Source organism: Periplaneta americana, chromosome 5 (genome assembly GCF_040183065.1).
Source record: "Periplaneta americana isolate PAMFEO1 chromosome 5, P.americana_PAMFEO1_priV1, whole genome shotgun sequence".
In the NCBI taxonomy this organism is placed as follows: Eukaryota; Metazoa; Arthropoda; class Insecta; order Blattodea; family Blattidae; genus Periplaneta; species Periplaneta americana.
This window is the reverse complement of record NC_091121.1, coordinates 56,062,016-56,084,352: the sequence shown is the minus strand read 5'-3', so window position 1 is coordinate 56,084,352 and position 22,337 is coordinate 56,062,016. Positions and strand designations below refer to the sequence as shown.

Below are 22,337 nucleotides of genomic sequence, written 5' to 3'. Positions count from 1 at the left end.
CAGTGAGGGAAATTTCACCAGTCTTGTCAAGGTCACTCGCGACTACGAGAGGGTTATGGCAATTGTAGCAGCTGTCTCCTATAAAAGTAATCTACTACGAACTACAGCTTTGGGATACTTAAATGTTACAACGTTCTTACGTTCAATGTTACATTTAAGATACTATACGTAAAATCCAGAACTCTGTTTACAATATGTCCATATTGAAATAAATTTAAAATAAGGTTAGTCTGAAACTTTAATATTAAACATGCTTATTGAAAAATATTTAATTAGTTACATAATATTATATTACTTTCCCCTTCATATAATGAATAATACATTCTAAACTATTGCTATGTTTAATATTAATTTATGGAAAACAGGTTTATGAACATTCGATTTTTTCAATCACTGAAATTTAATTATGTGACACTTCAAATATGCCACACTACAGCTGGATTAAGACACAGTAGGAATTATGGACCAAGACTATACAATTCAGTATTGAAAAATAATCCAGACCTAAGCAATTTACACATTCTTAAGTTTAAAAATAAAGTGAAAATGTTTGTATGATATTTGAAAAATTTTATTATAATTTTTTTAAGTGTTACTAGCATTATATGGTACTAATTTTTATTGTATTTATCTGATGCATGTACCCTATAAGATAAAACATTGTAATAAATATAAATAGATCATTTTCTTAATTAATAACAGTGTATATCTCCAATAAATGAGTTTCTTAGCATCGCCACAGATACACTTGATTGCACTTGTCACTATATCTTGTCACTAGAAAGTTTTTGAAATTTATATTTTCCCCGCCATTCATAAAATATTTTGATATGATACCTCTTGCACAAAAGGAGAGATCTATAACTGAAACTCGATTAATATATTTCAGTATTATTTGTATTTATCCTGGTAATAATGAACAGTTTGACTCGTAGACATTTTGTTTTTTCAGCATTAACTTCCCATGATTTTACGAGAAGATTAGAAGAGAACGGCAGTTACGTAGACTTTCAGCTCCCCACTACTACCATTAATGCACAACACAATGTCAATACGGCGGTTGCTGTCGTCTGCGATACAACGAACTTTTCTGTTGATTTTAGAGTTTGGCATTTTTTCCGGTTATTATATGCTTATTTAAGTTGTGTTAACTCTCGCTAGTGGTAAAAGGTAAAAAAGGTAAAGGTATCCCCGTAACATGCCATGGAGGCACTTGGGGGGCATAGAGGTAGAGCCCCATGCTTTCCATGACCTCGGCACTAGAATGAGGTGGTGTGGTCGGCACCACGCTCTGACCGCCTTTTACCCCCGGGAAAGACCCAGTACTCAATTTTATAGGAGGCTGAGTGAACCTCGGGGCCGTTCTGAAAGTTTGGCAACGAGAAAAAATCCTGTCACCACCTGGGATCGAACCCCGGACCTTCCAGTCCGTAGCCACCAACTGAGCTACCTGGCCACCCTCGCTAGTGGTTTTATATTTTATTTTATCCGTCTTAGTATTTATTTTATTATTGTAAATATTTTTGTTTTATCACTATTATTATTATTATTATTATTATTATTATTATTATTATTATTATTATTTTTGTTGTTGTTACTATTATTTATATCATCAGCATTATTATTTGAACCCTGTAAAATTTATGTAGACTACTGGACTGTACCCGAGCACGAGCATATGCTCATTTCGGGTATCTATTCATATGTATTCAATTCAAATGTAAATTGTAAATAAATTTGAAATTTGAAATGTTGCACAAGAAAATGTGGATGATGCAGCAACTCTCCATGAGCGAATTGTGGCAACTTCGCAAATATTGTGCACTACGCCAGGAATTTTGGAGCGTTTTCGGAATTGAATGAGACGAGGAGTTGAGTTAGCCTGTGTTCTGACAGAAATATAAGAAAATGTCAAAGGGGAGCACCATATTTCCAGCAAATAAACGAGTTGATAACTCAGAAATTAAGAATTTCCGGACAAATGTTGTCAGGCCTATAACCTGTCTGTTTCCTCTACGTATGAGGAATCCATTCCTGTAGTCTTGACCCATATTTTTGTTACATTCTATATAAACAGACCTGTCACTGATGACAGAGATGTGGCGTGGGTAAACCAAGTTTACTCGACTGCCACCCCTATTTCTCATCGCTGACTTATTTATGATGATGTATGAATGAATGACACTTTTATCTAGTGACGGTGGAATTGGTGATAGCAGGTTTATATTTTTACGAGGTGAGTTCGCTAAGGTTCACCGTGTGATTACCCGATATCCGCCTTATAGTTCAGCAAATCATTGGAACAGAAACAATTAGGCAATCAGTTCATACAGGATCAAGATTATCGGGATATGCTGACAAACATTCTAATGTGACCGGCCGTTGTGGTTCAGGATCTTGAATTGAATTGAAAGAGGAGAAGTGGGAGGAGAAATTTAAAAGGTACGCAAAACGCCTCCTCGCAAAGTGTTCGATGACTGAAAGAAACTGGATATGTGAGCTCCAAGCCTGTTGCCACTTGTCTCACTGCGGGTTACGCTGCTCCACTGAAGGAGCTCTAGAAAATTTTGAAGGGGAAAAAGCCGAAAACGGACGTAACTCTTAGGTACCACATACGCGAGGGGAGGGGATTGTGATCAAACTGAGCAAAGGACAGGACGAAGAAGAAATGGCGCAAGTTGTAAGCTTGCATATTGAAAGGAACTTCGCAGCGCAGGTGGAGTCGAGAAGACTAGTTTGTTTGCTGTTCAATCGGATGTATAAGCTGCACATTGAAAGGAGCTTTGCCATTTCGCAATGCAGATGGAGTCGAGAAGACTCGTTCGTCTGGTGTTGGATGACTAAGGCAAGTGAAGGCCGTCAGAAGAGACACCGCGAATTCTAAATCTGCAAATTGGAAGGTTCTCTGTCCTTTCGCAATGAGCGTATTCCGAATCTCAGCTCTGAGCAATCTGATGGCATCACGGTGTTCCGAATTTCAACGATGATGTCACTGATGCTCCACCGGTGTCGTACCGGTTCCAACAGTTTGCAGAGGTGGTGGCAGTATCCATCAGCCGCCATCAGTGAATCTGATTGGTTCTTGTATAGGACGGGGATTAGCAGATGAATAACATCGTGCACTGTTGTGTCATGGCGGTGTGTTCTGCTTTGGTTCTGCTGTATTGTTTGTAATGAGCACAACGTAAAAACAATACGTTAATGGCTTATGAGCGAACATGTCAACGGACCAGTTATTACTACTGGTTCAAGAAATAAATTGTTTATACTCTCTTTTCTTTGAACGAGATAACAGTACGGAAATTTCTCAAATTCTTGCTAGCGTAGCACAGACAACAACTTGTACATCCGCCATGATAGCCATCGAACCTTCCAGCAGTTTTGTTCCTATTTCGCTGCAACGTGACGTCATCGTTGTCCACCGGTCCGGTGAGATTCGGAATACGCTGTATGCGAATAGAGACGAGTAACCTCGCCCATATAATGGTATTTTATGGAAACTGAAGCAGGGCATTTATGTCGTTTTATCGGAAAATGGAGAACTTCATGGAGAAGGGCATGTAGGTCCGTGGCCCATTTCTCTTAGGGCCCATCTCGACATTTGTCTTAGCGCCTTAGGAAAACCACGGAAGTACCTCAGGCAGGATGAGTTGTCTCAATATAAAAGACTAGCCAATTGGCTCTTAGGTAAGGGGGTTGATTGGACAATGACTTGAGTCTGTTGAATCGTCTCAATGTAGAGACCAGCCAATTGGCTCTATGGTGACTCAATTAGGACGAGATAGGCTAGAGTACATAGATTTAAAATAATTATTAAAATCAGGGGAATTACTGGGGTTATGGAGAAGTGAGTACAGGGTCCGTGGTCCATTTCTCTTAGGGCTCATCCCGACATTTGTCTTAGCGCCTTAGGAAAACCACGGAAAACTCTTAGGCAGGATGATCTGAATCTTCCTTGTTGCACAGAATTTATTTATTTTTTTGTTTTTGAGATAGATTACTGCACCATGCTGAACCCAACGTAACAACAACGTGTGTACGTTGTATCTGACTGATATTGCATTCAATGTTGCCAATAAATAATGATCTTCTGCAAGTTGTCTTTCCCGTGGCACATGGGTTTCGCAATGCACATGTTAGGTAGCTATTCTAGCAATGTCTCTTCAATAAAAAATGCATAACTGATAAGTAATAAGTGCTATTAAAACCAATAATGTGGCAACGTAATTAGTTGTTTATGGGAGTGAACAACGCTGTACATCACCAGTCGCGATAACGCACACGGTTATGAGACATGACATTGGGATTGAAACTCAAGGCCTTGAGCTACAACTCGAAACTTTATCACCACTACTGAAAAAATTGGATATATATCAACTATCGGCACTCGCGTCTTCATAAATAAAATTACGAGACGATTTATGTAATAAGTTACATGTCTTGAGTAGCAGATACAGTGAGCACAGTCAGAACAGACGAAAACGTCAAACTTCAAGAAATAGATTAATTACCCAACATTTCAAAGATATGGACAGATCAAGGATGCAGAACTGGGAGAGAGAGAGAGGGGCGGAAGCATGGTTCTCCTTCCACAGTCTATCGGCGTTGAATAACGTCTCAGTGATCGTCCGCAACCTTGTGGAGGATTACAAGAGACTGGTGCTCATTGGTAGAATGACGAAAGTATTTCCGACCGCAATAATTACAACACTTAAACTTGACCAATAAATTCGAATTAAATTCATTACACCATGTCTAAAAGTACAGGGACATCATTTTATTTTTACTTTAATTTTTATTCTACCTGAGTTTTTGAATGTACTTCACTCACACCCCTCTACTATTAAACTTCCAACCGTACTCCATACAGAACCAAGGCCGCGTAGCAGTCAAAGTAAACAGTACTGAGTTAGTGAGTATAGTAGGTTCCAGAAATACGTTCGCGTGTTCCAGTGACGAAAGAGCTTTCAATATTGAATCATATTTTCGCACATGTACTGTCGTCCGTTTGCCTACGTCGTATCCCGGTTTCCCCCAACCTTTTCTGCTTGCCCCTCTGTAAAGGCTAGTGGCTGGGCTGTCTTAGCTCTTTTCTGAAAACATTAATTTCTGTTAGGAATTAGACGTCTATGTAATATTATACAGTTGTTTAAAATAACTTAAATAAAAGGGCCTCGTTAAGTAATTAACTGTCACGTGATTTCCCCCCTTTCTACGACCCTGCGACAAAACCACTTGGATAGCATGTATGAGCAATTTTATCTTTTCGGATCGGGCAGAAGTGAAGATTGAATTTACAGTACGTAAGGTACTCTTTTATAGAGTAGGTACAGAATTATTTCAACATGAGTTACTAGTACAAAGGACGAAACTGGTAATTGAAATTAGGTACAATAGTCTGTAGTGCGATAATATGCACAAAAGAACGGAAGCCTGTATCGAAATGAACGGGCAACATTTTCAAAAATGTGTTTAAATATCCATAATATGATTATTTTTCAATTTAACTTCATTCTCTATATTGTATGCTAATGTGCTGTAGACAGTATAATATACACTGCATAATGAATACGTCCTATTGGATAGCTCAGTTCGTGAGTAAAAACACTTATTGTTAATACTGTACTGTATTTTGATTAAACTAAAACCTAATGAAAATTATCAAACTCAAAATTGCGATATTTCCTAGTTTACGTAAATGGATGAACTACTTTTCTTCCCTCCTATACCTAGTAAAGTGATTTGTTTGTATTTTACGCCAGTATCATCGAACTCCAGTCGTAGAAGGGAGTAGCAAATGGTGTTTCCGGTTCTCAATCGTTAATCCAAAGGTATAGCCAGGTTAACATTAAAGATGTTAGTAAAAATAATATGATGTCCCTGTATATAAACAAATACAACATGTCTATAAGATGCTTCTTTCTTCTCTTTCTCAACTATCTCTTCTATCTTGTCATATCTTTCTTCCACTTCCTCGTGTGCTAATCCACTATGTGGCATATAAACTTGCATTAGCACTAAGTCAATTTATGTAAAAATAGACAGTGGAAAATTAGAGGAGGGAAAGCGATTATGGATAAAAAAAACTGAAATCTAAATGTGTCATATTTTTAAACGTTCAAGAGGGAGGTTCAAACCCGGTAACCTCCCCTTTCCGTATGCCTCTGCAAGCTATCCGCTTGTTCTACTGCCTCATTTCGAATTATCATGCTTAGTTTTTTTATTTTTCTTCCGATAACCACGGTCTTGTTGGCATTTACCTTCATCCAATACTGCTCACAGCTGTCATTTAGCTCCAGTAGCATATCACTGTTTTTCTCTCTCTTGTACGGAGGACAGACCCGAAGTCTTAAGGGCCATTCACAATGAAAATTAAACATAACGTAAGCGTTAACTTAAGAATGTAAACGTTACGGTAAAATCAAGAAGTCATACCATCATTCACGATGGGAACATAAACATAACAGCAAACGTACTTGATAACCATGGAAACATAACAACGACGCCATTTCCTCATATTCTGTCGTATAATTCAGCGCTCCACGATTGTGTTCCTTTTGCAAATCACGTAAGCATAAGCATAAAAGTTTGGAGTTTGCAAAATTTCACGTTAACGTCTTACGGTAATGTTTATGTCAATGTTTATGTGAATCATTGTGAATGATCCCATTTGGTAGCCTGGGCGCAAACTTCTGTGTTTATGTTACGGTTATGTTTAATTTTCATTGTGAATGGGCCTTTACACTGCAGCCTGAGGCTTATTGTGCAGCATATCCCCTAGCATCCTCTCCTATTCTAAGAACGCCATATCAAATAGCTGTAATATGTTTCGACGTTATGCGTCATATTACATTGTAAGAACAATGAGATTATCTAGCGTCGTTGGAATTAGTCGTAGCGTGATAACATTTGAAAAGCGAGTTCAATAATTAACAATAAGATTACATGGCATTCGTCTTACAGTTTGAGATATCTTCGTTAAAAAGTCAACCATGTCATCGGTCAAACTGGGATTCGAACCCACTCTCGAGCGCAGACTCGGGCGACGATTTCTCCTCGCTATCCCGAGAGCAGGTCGGTAGGTCTCTCTCGTTATTTTGGCAGCGAGTGTGTAGAAGTGCTCATTGAAAGTTGAATGTTCAACGTTTGCAGTTGTGGGGAAATTCGCTATTTAGTCATTTGATTTCACGTGAATAACGTTTAAGCTCGCTGTACGCTAGAGACAGGCCTACTGCATGTCACGAAACTCGTGTCACACGCGTGCAGTGTAACGTGTCAGACGCCTTGACCGCAACCACAATTTTGAAATACTGATTACTCAATACTGATAAGAGTTGCGACAATAAAACATATAATATGTCAATTATTTGTGCACAATCGTGTTTTTGTTGTATTTACAGATATTTTTATTAGGCCTTGAAAGTTAGAATTCCCACACAGATATTTGTTGCTAGGAAAACCATTCTTCATAACATAAACTAGGCCTATACTGAAGTACAGCCATTATAGTGCACTTATTGTTACTTAGTTACCATTACAGTGCAGTTTTTTCGAAGGTTTTGGAATAATATTGCTCTAAATTTCCAATGCAAAATCTATATATATAATTTGAACTGGTAAAGGAAATTACAGAAAAACGGCTAAATGGATTTTAATAAATGACCCCTCATTTTGAAGCTTGGAACCCAAAGTTTTTCAGAAAAATAGTAGTTTTCAGTGAAATGTCAATTTTCCTACATCATTTTCCTATTTTCCTAAATCCATCTGTCGTCAGTTTTAAGAACTAGCTAATTGCATTTCAGAATAAAACAAAACACACACTACAGTAAACAATATTACACGAAGGCCATGATCTGCAAGAATGCTGACATATTTAGAGCTCAAATTAAATTGTTTATTAAAAATTTAACTTACTAAAATTAATTTACAGATTCGATTCTGTGGTGTGTAATTTTATGGGTACAGCCGTGTATTGGATATTAAAAACTACAAAACTTGAGGTGGTTTGATGATATTATTACCATTAGAAATGAAATATTATTGTAATTAGTTATCTACTACGAAGACAAAATCAATGGCCTTTTTAGGGAAAAATCCACTTACGTGCAAAATTATTACAAATAATAAAATAATCGAACAAGTATCCAACTTCCAATATTTAGGGTCTAATGTGACATATAACCAAAACGAAGATATAAATATGAAAGTTCAGAAATTTGGAAGAATATGCGGAACCATCAGGAGACACTTACGACAGAAAACTACAAAAGAAGCGCAACTGAAACTTTATAAAGTAGTAGCCACACCAGTCCTGATGTATGGATGCGAAAATTGGACTTTAAATAGGAAAGATAAGAGGAAAATAGAGACTTCGGAAATGAAATTCCTAAGAGCAGTTGCAGGGACTACCCTCCTAGACCACAGAAAGAACACTGATATCAGAACAGAGCTGAATATATTTAACATGGACAACAGAGTGGAACAACAGAAGAGAAAATGGCATGACCACATAATTAGAATGGATGAAATGCGACTTCCCAAAATAATGCTAAATTATAAGCCCAAAGGATGTAGAGATGTTGGGCGCCCAAGAACAAGATGGACTGACGATATTCCCTGAGGACGGAACAGGTCTGAAGGCCTAAACCTGAAAGTTGATGATGATGATGATGATTGTAATTAGTGCCGTGATGTGACTATTTTTCATTAATTATACATATTAATGTTATATTGACGATATGAAAGTGAAACGTTTTGAGGTTATATAAGTAGATGTAGAGAATATCTTTAATTAGATCTTAATATTTTATATAATTTACTGAGTGGCGGCTACAAAACTTACGTAAGATAATATTTTTAATAAAAATACAATATTTTTATAGTTATTAATCAAGTGGGGTTGGATCTTTTCCATATACTTAAAGGCGGTGTAATGTAGATATTTATATGCGTTATTATCTTCAGTATTGGCTCGAGAGAACGCAAAAATTACAATTCCTAAGGAAAGACCAAAAGGTATTACTTACTGATAAAACTTACAATTAACAATAACCTGAAATAACTATTGCTTTACTCCCACATGATCCACTGATCGTCCTGACATTGTTACTTGCGTTTTCGCGTTGAAACTCAAAAACTAAGGTGGATATGTTCAAGAAAAAGTATTAGGCATAAAAAACTATTCAAAAGGAGTATGTTTCATTATTATGGAAGCAAATAACTTCCAAAATGTCCGGTATCCTTCATTGAAAATAAATCTGGAAAATGTTTATTTGAACGTCTAGTTTGCAGCATTTGCTGCACAAGCCATTCGCTCTGCTCATTTTCCAAACTTTCTCCCGATTTTGTAAAAAGTAGGCCTACTTCCCAAACTTGTATCGTAATATACAGTAGTAATTCACAAAATAAAGAGCTTTCACACTATGCTCTTTCTTTCATTATATTTTTGTGCTTTTACATATTTTGGATGGTAAAATACAGGCTAGTAAAAGGTTATTAAAGATTGATATAAGTAATAAGTAGCATAAAAGTGACTGGAGTTTACTCGAATTTTTATAATTGGGCTAAACATTTAGGCCTATGTTGTTCTTGATTGTTACTGTAAAAGTGGTTGGGATTGTAAGAATGTTTGGGATAAGTAAAACTTTGATATTTCTTTTCATATCCGTCTTTATACTCCCCGTATTTGAATTTAACAAGACGGAAACGTTTCGTTAATTACTTAATATATAGTCGCGACGCTGTTATTTCCGGCATGACTCCTTCCCTTTGCTTACGTCTTAAGAAGTCAAGGCTCTATAAAGTCTAGGTGGGTAGTATCGTCGCCATTTTTGTTCTTTCGTTGCTGAGCTACCAGCCACACCGTTAAACATTATCATGTCGTAGCTCCTATGATAATAAATCAAACGCATTGTAATTCAGCAAATAATTGAGCGGCAAATAACGTCCTCGTGTGCTTTCTGCGAATGCCAACGAAAGAGCGAAAATGGCGGGCGATTATATTAAGTATTTATCCAGCCTTAGGAAATACTTTACATCATCAGCGAATCACAAGACGCACACGTTTAAATGTAGCTGACCTGCAACGTGATTGGCTGCCGGAAATTAGAGCGACGGGACTATAATTACCACATCAATCCATGAGATCTTGTCTTAACACAACAATGCAACTAATAATCGAAACGATTCATACATCAATATGACGCCAATGAATTGTGTGAAATTGTAATGAATAATATGCCATTGTGGAGAATTTGATTCTTTTGGAAATTACTGCCAAAATTAGTACTTCAGAATTCTATTAACTATTTCTGATTTTGTACTAACCGCATTTATTAATCATCCATTTGTGTGCGAATAATAATAATAATAATAATAATAATAATAATAATAATAATAATAATAATAATAATAATAATAATAAATAAATTATTGTGTCATATTAATTTGTTTCCCCTTCAAGGTTTTTCACGACTATTCGAAACTACTCGATATATATACCTTAAAAATTCCTTCACTGACAAAGAAATGTCCAATCTTTATTTGACTTTGTTTTTTACCCTCAAACTTGTATATTCCCCCTTAATGTGGCGATGTATTATATCTCTGAAGCACAAAGTTCTCCTGAAAACTTACGAGTACTTTTTGTGGATTTTTTTTTTTTTCAAAATTCTGCATGTGTTTCCAATATTTCATACTTTAGGTGTTTCAGGAAGTAGTAAATCTTTAATGTCTCCTTTTCCATTATTGAAATGCTGGAACCAACGTTGTGCTATACGCTTACTAATGTCACCTTCACCTTCGACTTCACATATTTTTCGATTCGCTGCAGCAGCCATAATCTTGTTTTCAGTGGCACTTTAGAAAGACTCTAAATTCAATTCATATCACCTCCATGTTATATTCTTTGTATTAACAATTGATGGCTTACATGCACATAATACTCAATAATAACCATCGCGTCCTGTAAATTGCACTACCCAAATAAAAAAAATCGTTAAAAATCTTACAAAATGACATCACTTATGAGACGGCCTAGTATTGAAAACAAAAACTTCACAAAGCCAGTTCACATCGTTAGTACAAGCTGACAATAAAATTGCCAATCTTGAACGATTGTAAGTATAGTATTAGGTTGTATAAGGAACCTCCGCCTCTTCTACTTCTTCTTCCTCCTCCTCCTCTTCCTCCTCCTCCTCCTCCTATCACGTATTAAGCCTGATGGCCTGTTACGGTCTCACTCCATCATTTCAGCGGACGGCCCAAAGATCTTGTTCCTAAAGGGCGGTAATTTAGTGTTTGGCGTGGCTTCCTTGCTCTAGGCATCCTGAGTATATGAGATTTCCATTTATCTATAATTTTGAATTTTCTCTAAAACTGGATCAATATTTAATTCTTTCAAAATATCCAAATTTTTCTTCTTGCCTAATCTAGCCAGTAGTTCTTCTTAAAAACTCCATTTCATTGACAGTGATTCAGTGTTCATCACATTTACGTATGGTCCAAGCTTCACTTCCATACATGAGAACAGGTCTCGCCAGTGTTTTATAGCCTTCAATTCTTGTGTGTTTTTGAACAAGAGAAGGTTTGAAAATGTTATTAATGGTAGGCCTATTCATTGCATAGTTAAAGTAATTCAGATGTGTAGAAATAACTTTTTCTTATTTATAGCTTAAATGAGATCCAAATACAGATTTTATTAAGTGTTAGCTATTGAAGAAATTTATAAATATAGTTTACTAACTTACTATCACAGTAATAAAATAAAACATGAATCTAATCGACATTAATATCGTACTCTAAGACAAAAGTCTACTTTTTCATTAATTGCGCAGCTCTTAAACACGGTCTAGTTTCGGCCCAAGACTTTATAATAAAATTACAAACAATTTTCCAAATTTGAAATATTTTAAAATTTAACCTTTTAAAAAAGAAATTTATAAAATTATTCATGATATATAATATTAACAAATGTGTGTATTTTTTACCCTTTATTTCTGTCGACTATATTCACGTTTTTATTGAATATCACTCGCTTCTGTCTGATTGTCAATTTATATTTATATTAAATGTGTTTTTCTATCTTTTTCTATCTTTACTTACTGTATTTAGTAAACTGTCCTTGTAAATTTTATGTTATATTATTGACTAAGACCACACCGTACACGATAGCGGCTTACGGTAGTCGCTAGAAAAATTTTTGTTTTATAATTTTAATTTGTTCTCTCTAGGTAGCTAGTTAAATAAATTAATTAATAAATTGAATTTAATTAAATAAATTAAATATTTAAAACATGAGACCTTTTCTACAGGTTTATTATAAAGACAAATTTTGCTGCGGAGTGTATAAGGAAGAAATATTTTAAATGTTTATCATTAAATCTCACGATCGCCCTGCAAACTGTTAGTAACACTATCAAACTATCCGTTTAGATTTCGCTGTTGTACTTGTACACTTTACTGATAACAATCTGTACCGATAGGACTATGGCGGAAATCCGTTTGCCGTGTGGCATTGGTTCTTCATTATCATTATTGCTGAACTTCTCATAACCTTGACAAACGTCAGCAATCATCGTCGGAAACTTAACGACTGGATGCAATTAGTGTGTATTATTCATAATATTGTCGACCTTGGACGCCAGCTACTGCAGTCGCGATGATCCCTTCAAAGTGGATTATTATGTTGTGCTAAACAAAGTATAGGGTGAAACTTAGTTATCTCCCCTGGGCCTCATATCACTTAAGAGGAGTGGGTAATGATGCCTGTGCAATTAAAGAATTTTTGTACAAAAGTTTAGTTCAATATTTCTAAGCTTTTAGTGCTCAGAGTGGAATGAAAATTAATTAGTTTCGGACCCAAGTGCAAAAGAAAGGCCCTAAGTGATAACCTGTTTTCTCACTTTGTTAAATGTATCTCAATCTTCGGGTGTACATTACTTGCTGCAAACTTCATTCATACACCTTGTTTTTTTTTTAAGTGATCAGGTATGGTACCGGGACATCACTTTATTTTTACTAACATTTCTAATATTAACCTGGCTATACCTTTGAATTAACGGTTGAAGATCGAAAACACTGTTTGTTACTCCTTCCACGACCGGAGTTTGATGATACTAGCGTAAAATGAAAACAAATCACTTTACTAGGTATAGGAGGGAAGAAAAGTAATGCATCCATTTAGGCCTACGTAAATTAGGAAATATTACGATTTTGATTTTTTACAATTTCGTTCGATTTTTATTTACTCAAATATAGTACAATATTAACAATACGTGTTTTTTTACTTACTAACGGAACTATCCAGGCGAACGTATTCATTATGCAATGTATAGTAAACTGTGTACAGCACATTAGCATATAATATGGAGAGTGCATTTAAATTGAAAAATAATCAAAATTTGGATATTTAAACAAATTGTTGAAAATGGTGGACGTTCATTTCGATATAGGCTTCAATTCTTTTGTACATATTATCAAAGACGTTTTTAAGCATATCTTCGGAAATTGAATCTATTGAGTGTTTCTTGAATGTAATTTTTTAGGTTTTCTGTTGTTGTAGGATGTTTAGCAAACAACTGTTTTACAATAATCCCAAAAGAAATAATGCAAAGCACTCAAATCAGGCGACATGGGGAGCCATAATCCTGCTCATGTTTAAATAGTTCTCTACCTACTCTATAACAATGTACCGTACCTAACATACTGTAAATTTAATCTTCACTTCTGCCCGATCCGCACAGAAAAATTTACTCAAGACATGCTCTCTGTTATTCGTCCAAGTGATTATGTCACAGGGTCGTATAAAGTGGGAAAATCATATGACAGTTACTTAACGAGGCCCTTTTATTAAAATTATTTAAAAATTTTTTTATAAAATTACGTTGTCACTAGCCTTTACAGAGGGGCCAGCAGAAATGTGTGGGGGGAAACCGGGATGTGACGTAACCAAAGGACGTAACAGTACCTGTGCGAAAATACCTATGATTCATAAATGAATGCTCTTTCTTCACTGAAAAATCCGACCATATTTCGGGAACGTACTGTACTCGCTCACTCAGTGCTGTATACTGTACTATGACCGTACGACGCTGACTGCGTATGTGGCCTTGGACGGAGTGGAAGTTTGCTAGTAGAAGGGATGGGAGTGAAGTACATTCAAAAACTCAGGTACAATAAAAATTTAAGTAAAAATAAAATGATGTCCCTGTATATTGAGAGAAGAATCCAAAAAGGATAGCTGTCCTTGAAAAAGGGGCACCGAGCGGTAACAGCACCTAAATTAATTGTAGATCAACAATATTCTATTTTTAATTTTAATTTAAGTTTACTTTTATTTTTATTTATTTGGGGGGGGGGGGCAAAATTTAGTTAAATATTTCACCTTTAGTGAAACAAAAAATATTGAACTTCGCTTAACAATTTTTGCTATTTTTTTTTCAATGCATATATATTTTTCCCTCGTGTTATGTGTGTGATATTCTTAAAGCCGTAGGTCTATTTTGTAGACCACAGGCTGCAGAAAACACTGTAAAATTTTCATGTAAATTGATTCAGTAGTTTCAAAGAAAAATGTTGTGGAAAATTCCATTTAAAAAAAATAAGGCTATATGAATTACACGCGCCGCCGAATTTAAAGACCTTATCTGCTTAATGGGCTTATCTGCAGATTTATCCTCCCCCATATGTATTGCTTTATAGAGCAAGTTTTGTATTTTCTTTTTAACACAAAAAAGTCGGATTTTTACCCCTAATCTCTATCCGGTCCCCTTAAATAATCCCCTCAACTAACCCACTAACATTGTCACATACGTCGGCTTAATGTCACTTACCTATCCCCTCATTTGACCCATCTAACCCATAAAGAAACTTAAACCAGACGTCAATCCCGTGTGTGGTGTGGGGCGATATCGAAGATTGGTCAAGTAGTCATCGTCTATTAATGTCAGTGAATCTTCTTACACAATAACAATTTTTGGGAACACAATCTTCATAAACTGCAACTTTCAATTGAGTTATTGAACGCTATACTAATCATAACACTGATGGCTCAAACTGTAACTTTGCGTATGCTTAGTAATATTAACTCTTTACCCGATAGATAAAGTCACAGAAGTCACAAAACAACATTTTACACGGTAACTGGAAAACAGAATATTGTTCTGAATTAATTTTCATATTTTACTGTTATCGTTGAGCCTACCGCAAACAAGAACCGAGATCCAAAATGTCGTTAACTGTACTTGCATTTTCTCCCATCAAAATACATCACAGCCATACAACAATAAGTAAACTTGTTTTAATGGGGCTCGATTTCTATCTTTAATCATTACAAATCTGTTCATTTCATAATAAACAATTGTTTTGTACTTCCTGCATTGTGAATTTCATGCATAACATTAAGACCACTTCAAATCTGTCATATCATTTTCGAATAAAAAACACTAGGGCATTAGAAAAGTAATGGCAACGTAGTTACTGTTTCACACCAAATTTATTTAGTGTTACATTTGACATTATATACTTCAAATATACAATACGTTACCAAACTCTTGGAAGACGCCGGACTCCATCTGCAGCAACATCTCGGGCGCGCTTCCGTACAGGGCCAGTGGTATTTCTCTAAGGTTAGAACCCAGTTTAGGTGTGTGTGTGTATTAATCGAAAAAAGTCATATAAACATACGTCCTATTCTCAGTATTTCCTAGTCCCTAATTTCCGATTAATACACACACCTAAACTGGGCCCTAACCTTAGAGGAAATGCCACTGCCCCTGTACGGAAGCGCGCCCGATCATTACACCGTGTTAGCAACATAAGCTTCACGAACTAGATTGAATTCATAACACCGAAACATCTATAAGACTAGTTATCAACACAAGTTTCACGAACCAAGTTAAATCCAAAACTTCGCAACTTCAGAAAATACTAGCAATATAAGCGCCATGAAATAAATGAGTTATTCATAACACCGTAACATCGGGAAATGTTAGAAAAAGAAGCTTCATCACATAAATACAATTCATAACATCGTAACATCGTCTATTATTAGCAACACAAGCTTCATGAAATGGAATAAATTTATAATATTGTAACACACGAATTTTTTAACAACTGAAGCTTCACAAACTAGATCAGCTTCATAACATCGTAACTAGTAACACAAGCTTAACGATTTAGATTAAAATCAAAACATCGTAATGTCGGGAACTGCAAAACAAGCGTCACGAAGTAATAAAAATTCGCAACATCATAACATCGATAATTGTTAGCAACAGAAGCTTTGCGAATTACAAGCTAAGATTTATGACACTGTAACATTAGGAATAGCTAGCAATAGAAACTTAACAGAGTACAAGATGAAATTCGTAACACTGTAACAATGGAAATAGTTAGCAACAGAAACTTCGCAAACTGCAAGATTACATTAATAAAAAAAATGTGAAATTTTGCGAACTACGAAAATATTGTTCCCTAATGAATATTTACCGTTTCTTAATGATGTTCCATGTCACCGTAATATTTGCACAAGTTAGCAATAGAAGTTTAAAATGCTGAAAGGTAATTTTTTATTAACTCTCTAAAATTGACGACTGAAAGAATAATAACGTTCTCCAAGTAGTAATATCTATTAACTTATAACCCATTGTAATATTGAGACTCGTTAGCAACAGAAACTGCAATTTATTAATATTATGCTAATGTTCTGAAAGTAATATAGTTTATTAACTCTGTTCAACCCCACCGTAACATTGTTGGTAACATGTCTCACAAACTACAAGGTTATAATTTCGTTGCTAGCATTCATTGTTACCGTGTACGACTAATAAATGCCCGGTTTCACATCTCTTAGGATCTGTTACGGCTACTCACCATGGCAACTTCGCAAACACACACACTGCTTACCACGACGATCTCTGAGCACACGGGAAGCAGTGGGCAGCAAAATTCCGCCCCAGGCGCTACTCATAATAGCCACGCTATTTATACCGCACTCTCTGAGAACAGATGCTCAACTAACTCGATACTAACGCTTACGGATAAAACTAGTAGATGGCAGGTCAAACGCCAGTGTCGATTATGGTAATAGTTGGATTATTAGTCATTATTTGCCAAGGCAGCGATATTAGACCAACGAGTTAGAAAGAGAAGACTATAGAGTGGCCATGTTGTCCTGTACAGCGCTCTTTGCGGTGCCACCGCGAAACACGGCAGATCTGAGCTAAGCGCCCACCTTTGTAAAATTCGTCTGCTTACAATGTTGTATAACGGAGGGAAAGAAGTACAAAAAAACGAAGAACAAACATGCCTGTTGTGTGTGCTGCATATAACTGCAATGTCAAAAGGAAAAAGACAACTGATTTATCATATTTCATGTAAATTTTATGAAGTTAAGTCCATAGTTTTGTTAATTAGCAGCATTTTTTTACATGCATAAATGTGTAACAACGCCCGGCATAAACAAAATAAATGGTTCACTGGTAATGTACTTACACTAAATACGGATAAAACCAATACAATTCCGTTTCAGACCCAGTGAAAAACAAATAGCAATACAATATTAAAACTGTATTTCGACACCGGCATCCTTTATTTCTGCTCTTTCTGTCCTTACTGCTTATAGAAGAAGACGATGAGCTGTAGCTTATAAGAAGTAGGCCTATTTTGAAGACAAACGATTAATCAAATAAATAGTTCACTAGTAATAAAGTTAAACTAAATAAGGATAAAACCGCTACAATTCCGTTTCAAACCTAGCAATAGCAATCAAATATTAAAATTGTATTTCGACACTCGCATCCAAAATAACGCAAAACTCTGGGGTAGGTCGTATTGTTGTTAGTATTTTGACTGGAAGGACATGAAAGAACATAATTGAGCACCCACGTGCAATAATGGGGTAAGTATGAATATATTTCGTAACTACTTACCCCATTATTGTACGTGGGTGCTCAATTATACACTAATAATTATCTGTGGTGCCACAGCCCTTGAAAGGCTCAGACAGACCAGCCGGCTGTTGGCCTCACGTTCACATTTCGATAATAATTATACTTTACTGTAACAAAAAAACTGAAAGCGTGTTTTGTCATGTTTCACCCACGTTACAAGCTTGGAGTAAAGGTTGTTTACTACAGTTAGGGCCTACTTTCATTCTATATCTTATGGTATAGTAAATAGTTTTGCAACGTGTAGAGACTGGTAAAACAATTTAATAAAATCATCCGAATCATACTCGTTCATTTTATAGGCAATCTTGCAGGTGGCATTTAAAAGAACCTAGGAATATTAACATTTTCTTCAGTATATTTGCAAGGACTTCTTATCATACTACATGACAATTTTGCTTAGGTTAATCTTTTAAGCATTCCTTCTAGGAATAGCTCAAGTGTTTTAAATTTAGCGTACATAAGTTTAGATTAAGTTCCTAGCACGTATTTGACGAAATACTAGGTTTTTCCACTTCAGTTTAACTGATTTATGCAAACGAAATTAAGACAGCTGACGATTCTAATGTCAGTTATCACCACGCCCACTTTGTTTTGGGCGCATAAGTTCATTACCGACGGTCGTTCAATTTTCTTCAAACATGGCGGCGCAATGACCACTCTATACTTTCTCTTTCTAACTCGTTGTATTAGACAAAGTACCAGACGTCCCGATTTTACCGGGAAAGTTTGTAATGTAACTGTTTAACTTTCAACACAATGAACAGTTAAAAAGGCAGAATTAAGACGTTAGCGTTAGGTTAAGTCATGGTAAAAAATAAAACTCATTTCATGATGTAGGTATTATTTCCTGTCGTCCGCTTGAGGCATTTATAATAAATAGAGGCAAGTATTTATGAAGATTAATTTTATCATTTGTGTTTTTTAATATTGGTGTCGGCGGAGATTATTGGAGATTGATTTGTACTCTTGGATTGGACATTTTGGAAAATACAATTATTTTGTAATTGGAGTATTAACTCAGTATGAATATTACTTTCCAAATAATTAACATTAAAGGTTCGTTGAATTCTGGTAAAGGTGTGGTATGGCCAATAGGCAATATTTGTTGAATTGAGACTGTATTTAACACACATTCATTAAAAACGAAAACAACTTGCAGCCCTCAAATTAACATTTTCAAATTATTAGTGAAATGTTGAATTCTCCGTCTTTTGAGTTCACTAATGTAATCAAAACACTTGGAATACCATGTAATGTAGCCTACTTGGATATAATATAACAGATTCAAGTGAAAAAAAAATCCGAAAAAACTGAGAATATGAAATTCGCTACAAAACGACGCAATAGTAATAATTCGCGAATGTGTTCACATTTCACTATTAGAACTTTATTTCGCGATTTGTCGAGATTGTTTTATCCGCATTTTATTCATAAGAATCATTTAATTCGTAAAGATTAGTAAAAATCTATTGCATCTATTATGTCATGATTTTCGCGATCTCCGGCCAATAAGCCAATGTGCTTTGCGATATTCATGCAATATCATGACGTAAGCATAATAAAAACCCAAGCTACTAATATTCTATTCAACCCTATCAATCAACATCAATATGGCATCAGTGGCTTTTTTCAAAGAAAGCTGGACAAGATAGAAAACGTTCATTCCATGATGGGTGGGAAGAATAAAATTCTTCTGTTGTCAGGAAGAGGAAAACATAAAGTGCTTTATTTGCTTAAAACAAAATGTTCGGAGTTAGGAAGAAAAATATTGAACATTATTATTATTCCGTTCATATTCAGCCTCCTATGGCGCACCCTGGGCAATGACTCTGTCGGTAAATTGGATTACGTAACTGGCTTCATATGTGTGAACCACGAAGAGTCAAATACCCGCCATTAATAAAAAAATGTATTATGTAATTTGTATGCATGTATGAATGTATAAGTATATACAGAGACATTTTATTTTTACTTCAATTTTTATTGTACCTGATTTTTTTAATGTACTTCACTCCCACCCCTTCTACTAATGAAGTTCCAACTGTCCTCCACACTGAGTTAGTGAGTATAGTACGTTCCAGAAATATGTTCGCGTTTTCCAGTGACGAAAACTTCCAATATTGAGTCATATTTTCGCACAGGTACTGTCCGTTTGCCTACGTCGCATCCCGACTTCCCCCACCTGCTTCTGTTCGCCCCTCTGTAAAAGCCCGGCTGTCTTAACTCTTTTCTGAAAACATTAATTTCTGTTAGGAATTGGACTTTACATAATATTATACAACTGTTTAAAAAAACTTAAATAAGAGGGCCTCGTTAAGTAATTAACTGTCACGTGATTTCCCCCTATCTACGATCCTGCGGCATAACCACTTGGATGGACAGTAGATAGCATGTCTGGGTAATTTTACCTGTGCGGGCAGAAGTGAAGATTGAATTTACAGTACGTAAGGTACTCTTTTATAGAGTAGGTACAGAATTATTTCAACATGAGTTACTAGTATGAAGGACGAAACTGGCAATTGGAATGAGATGCAATATTCTATAGTGCGATAATATGCACATAAGAACTAAAGCCTGTATCGAAATGAACGGCTACCATTTTCAAAAATGTCTTTAAATATTCATATTATGATTATTTTTCAATTTCATTTCTTTCTCTAAATTGTACGCTAATGTGCTGTAGACAGTATAATATGCACTGCATAATGAATACGTTCGCATGGATAACTCAGTTCGTGAGTTCTTAATGCAGTAGGCCTACTGTATTTTGTTGCAGTAGGAGAAAATCTCGGAAAAACCCAACCAGGTAACCAGCCTAATCGAGAATCGAACCCACCCCGAGAGCAACTCCGGATAAACAGGCAAATTCGTTACCGCCTGAGCTATTCCGGTAGGTGAGTAAACAGACGTCACATACACAATCAATAATGGTCAGAGAGGAAAACGGAGACACAACGAATACAAGACCAGTCCATACCGAATAAAATCAAAGAACGTCTTGGAGGATAAACAACATGGCAAAAACACCTAAATCGTGACAAATGCGAGTAGACTACAAATCTCGCCGTAAGTAAAACTATGTACAGATACAAAAAATAATATGTGACGAGGTAAAAGAGAACGCCACATTTTCAACAGCGCTAACGTAACTTAGGCCTATATGTAATATTAAAATGGATTTGAGGGAGGTGGGATATGATGATAGAGACTGGATTAATCTTGCTCAGGATAGGGACCAATGGCGGGCTTATGTGAGGGCGGCAATGAACCTCCGGATTCCTTAAAAGCCAGTAAGAAAGTAAGTAAGTAACGTAACGTAACTTATTTTGTTAAGTAACCTTTAATAAAATCATTAATTTGAAGAATTTAAGAAAAGATAATAAACAATAACAATGGAAAAGTGGTATAAATTTACAATTTAACTTACGTTGTTGGAATATTCTTGAAAGTAAGAAATCGGAGAGAGCTTTTTTATTATTAATAATAATAATAATAATAACAATAATAATAATAATAATAATAATAATTTATTTAACCTGGCAGAGTTAAGGCCATACGGCCTTCTCTAACACTTAACCAGGAGTAAAACTGCGTTACAAAAAACACTACAAATTTACGAAGTACACTACAAAGTATTGTCCTTGTATGTAGGCTCTAATTCAAATTTTCTGGCATATTATGATCTAGAGCACGAAAATATTGTCTGTCTTCGACTTTGGATACGTTTCAACATTGTGAGACACTCTATAATCCAAATCAACATTTAATTTTATTGCTTCCTCAAATTTCGAGGTTGCCTGTAGACAAAAGTATACCAGATAATAAATAATAATGCTACTAACAGTTTAGATTCAACTTATTGTCAAAGTACATTAATTTATCAGCATATCAATAACAACCTCATAAAATTACTTACAAAAAACACTCCCAAAAATAATATGCACTTATGAAAAAAATAAATAAATAAATAAAAAATTATATGATTAACAATATTTTCACCGTTACAATTACACATATATAAAAACTAAATATAAACATTTACATAGAGATAAAACATTTTACAGGAAAAAATGTTCATCCAAAGGGCTGAACTCTGGAAGAGTACCCAAAACCCTCATTGCATTTCCGCGTTGTATAGCAATACTTAAGCGTTGACGCAAATAAGTAGTGCAACGGCGATCACCAGTAATGGAGATCAAAATTTGGCCGATTTGAGATACCAAAACTTTAGCGTCATGACTCAAATAAATAAATAAATAAATATTTATTTATATTTAATTTAATTACATTAATTTATTTAGTTAGTTAAATTTAATTTCATTTTATTTAATTTTACTTAATTTAATTAAATTTATTTATTTAATTTAATTTAATTTATTTTACTTA

The 22,337-nt window shown here is 35.3% G+C and overlaps 1 protein-coding gene across 1 annotated transcript in view; it reads right to left on the bottom strand.

Moving 5' to 3' along the window:
* LOC138699635 (UDP-glycosyltransferase UGT5-like) overlaps positions 1-17,026 on the bottom strand; it is a 34,222-nt gene extending 17,196 nt beyond the window's left edge. Inside the window, exon 1 of the mRNA XM_069825666.1 lies at positions 16,873-17,026. Within this exon, the coding sequence (XP_069681767.1) occupies positions 16,873-16,875 (3 nt within the window). The 5' untranslated portion in view covers positions 16,876-17,026. The remainder of the gene's footprint in view (positions 1-16,872) is intronic.
* Between the last annotated feature and the right edge of the window lie 5,311 nt (positions 17,027-22,337).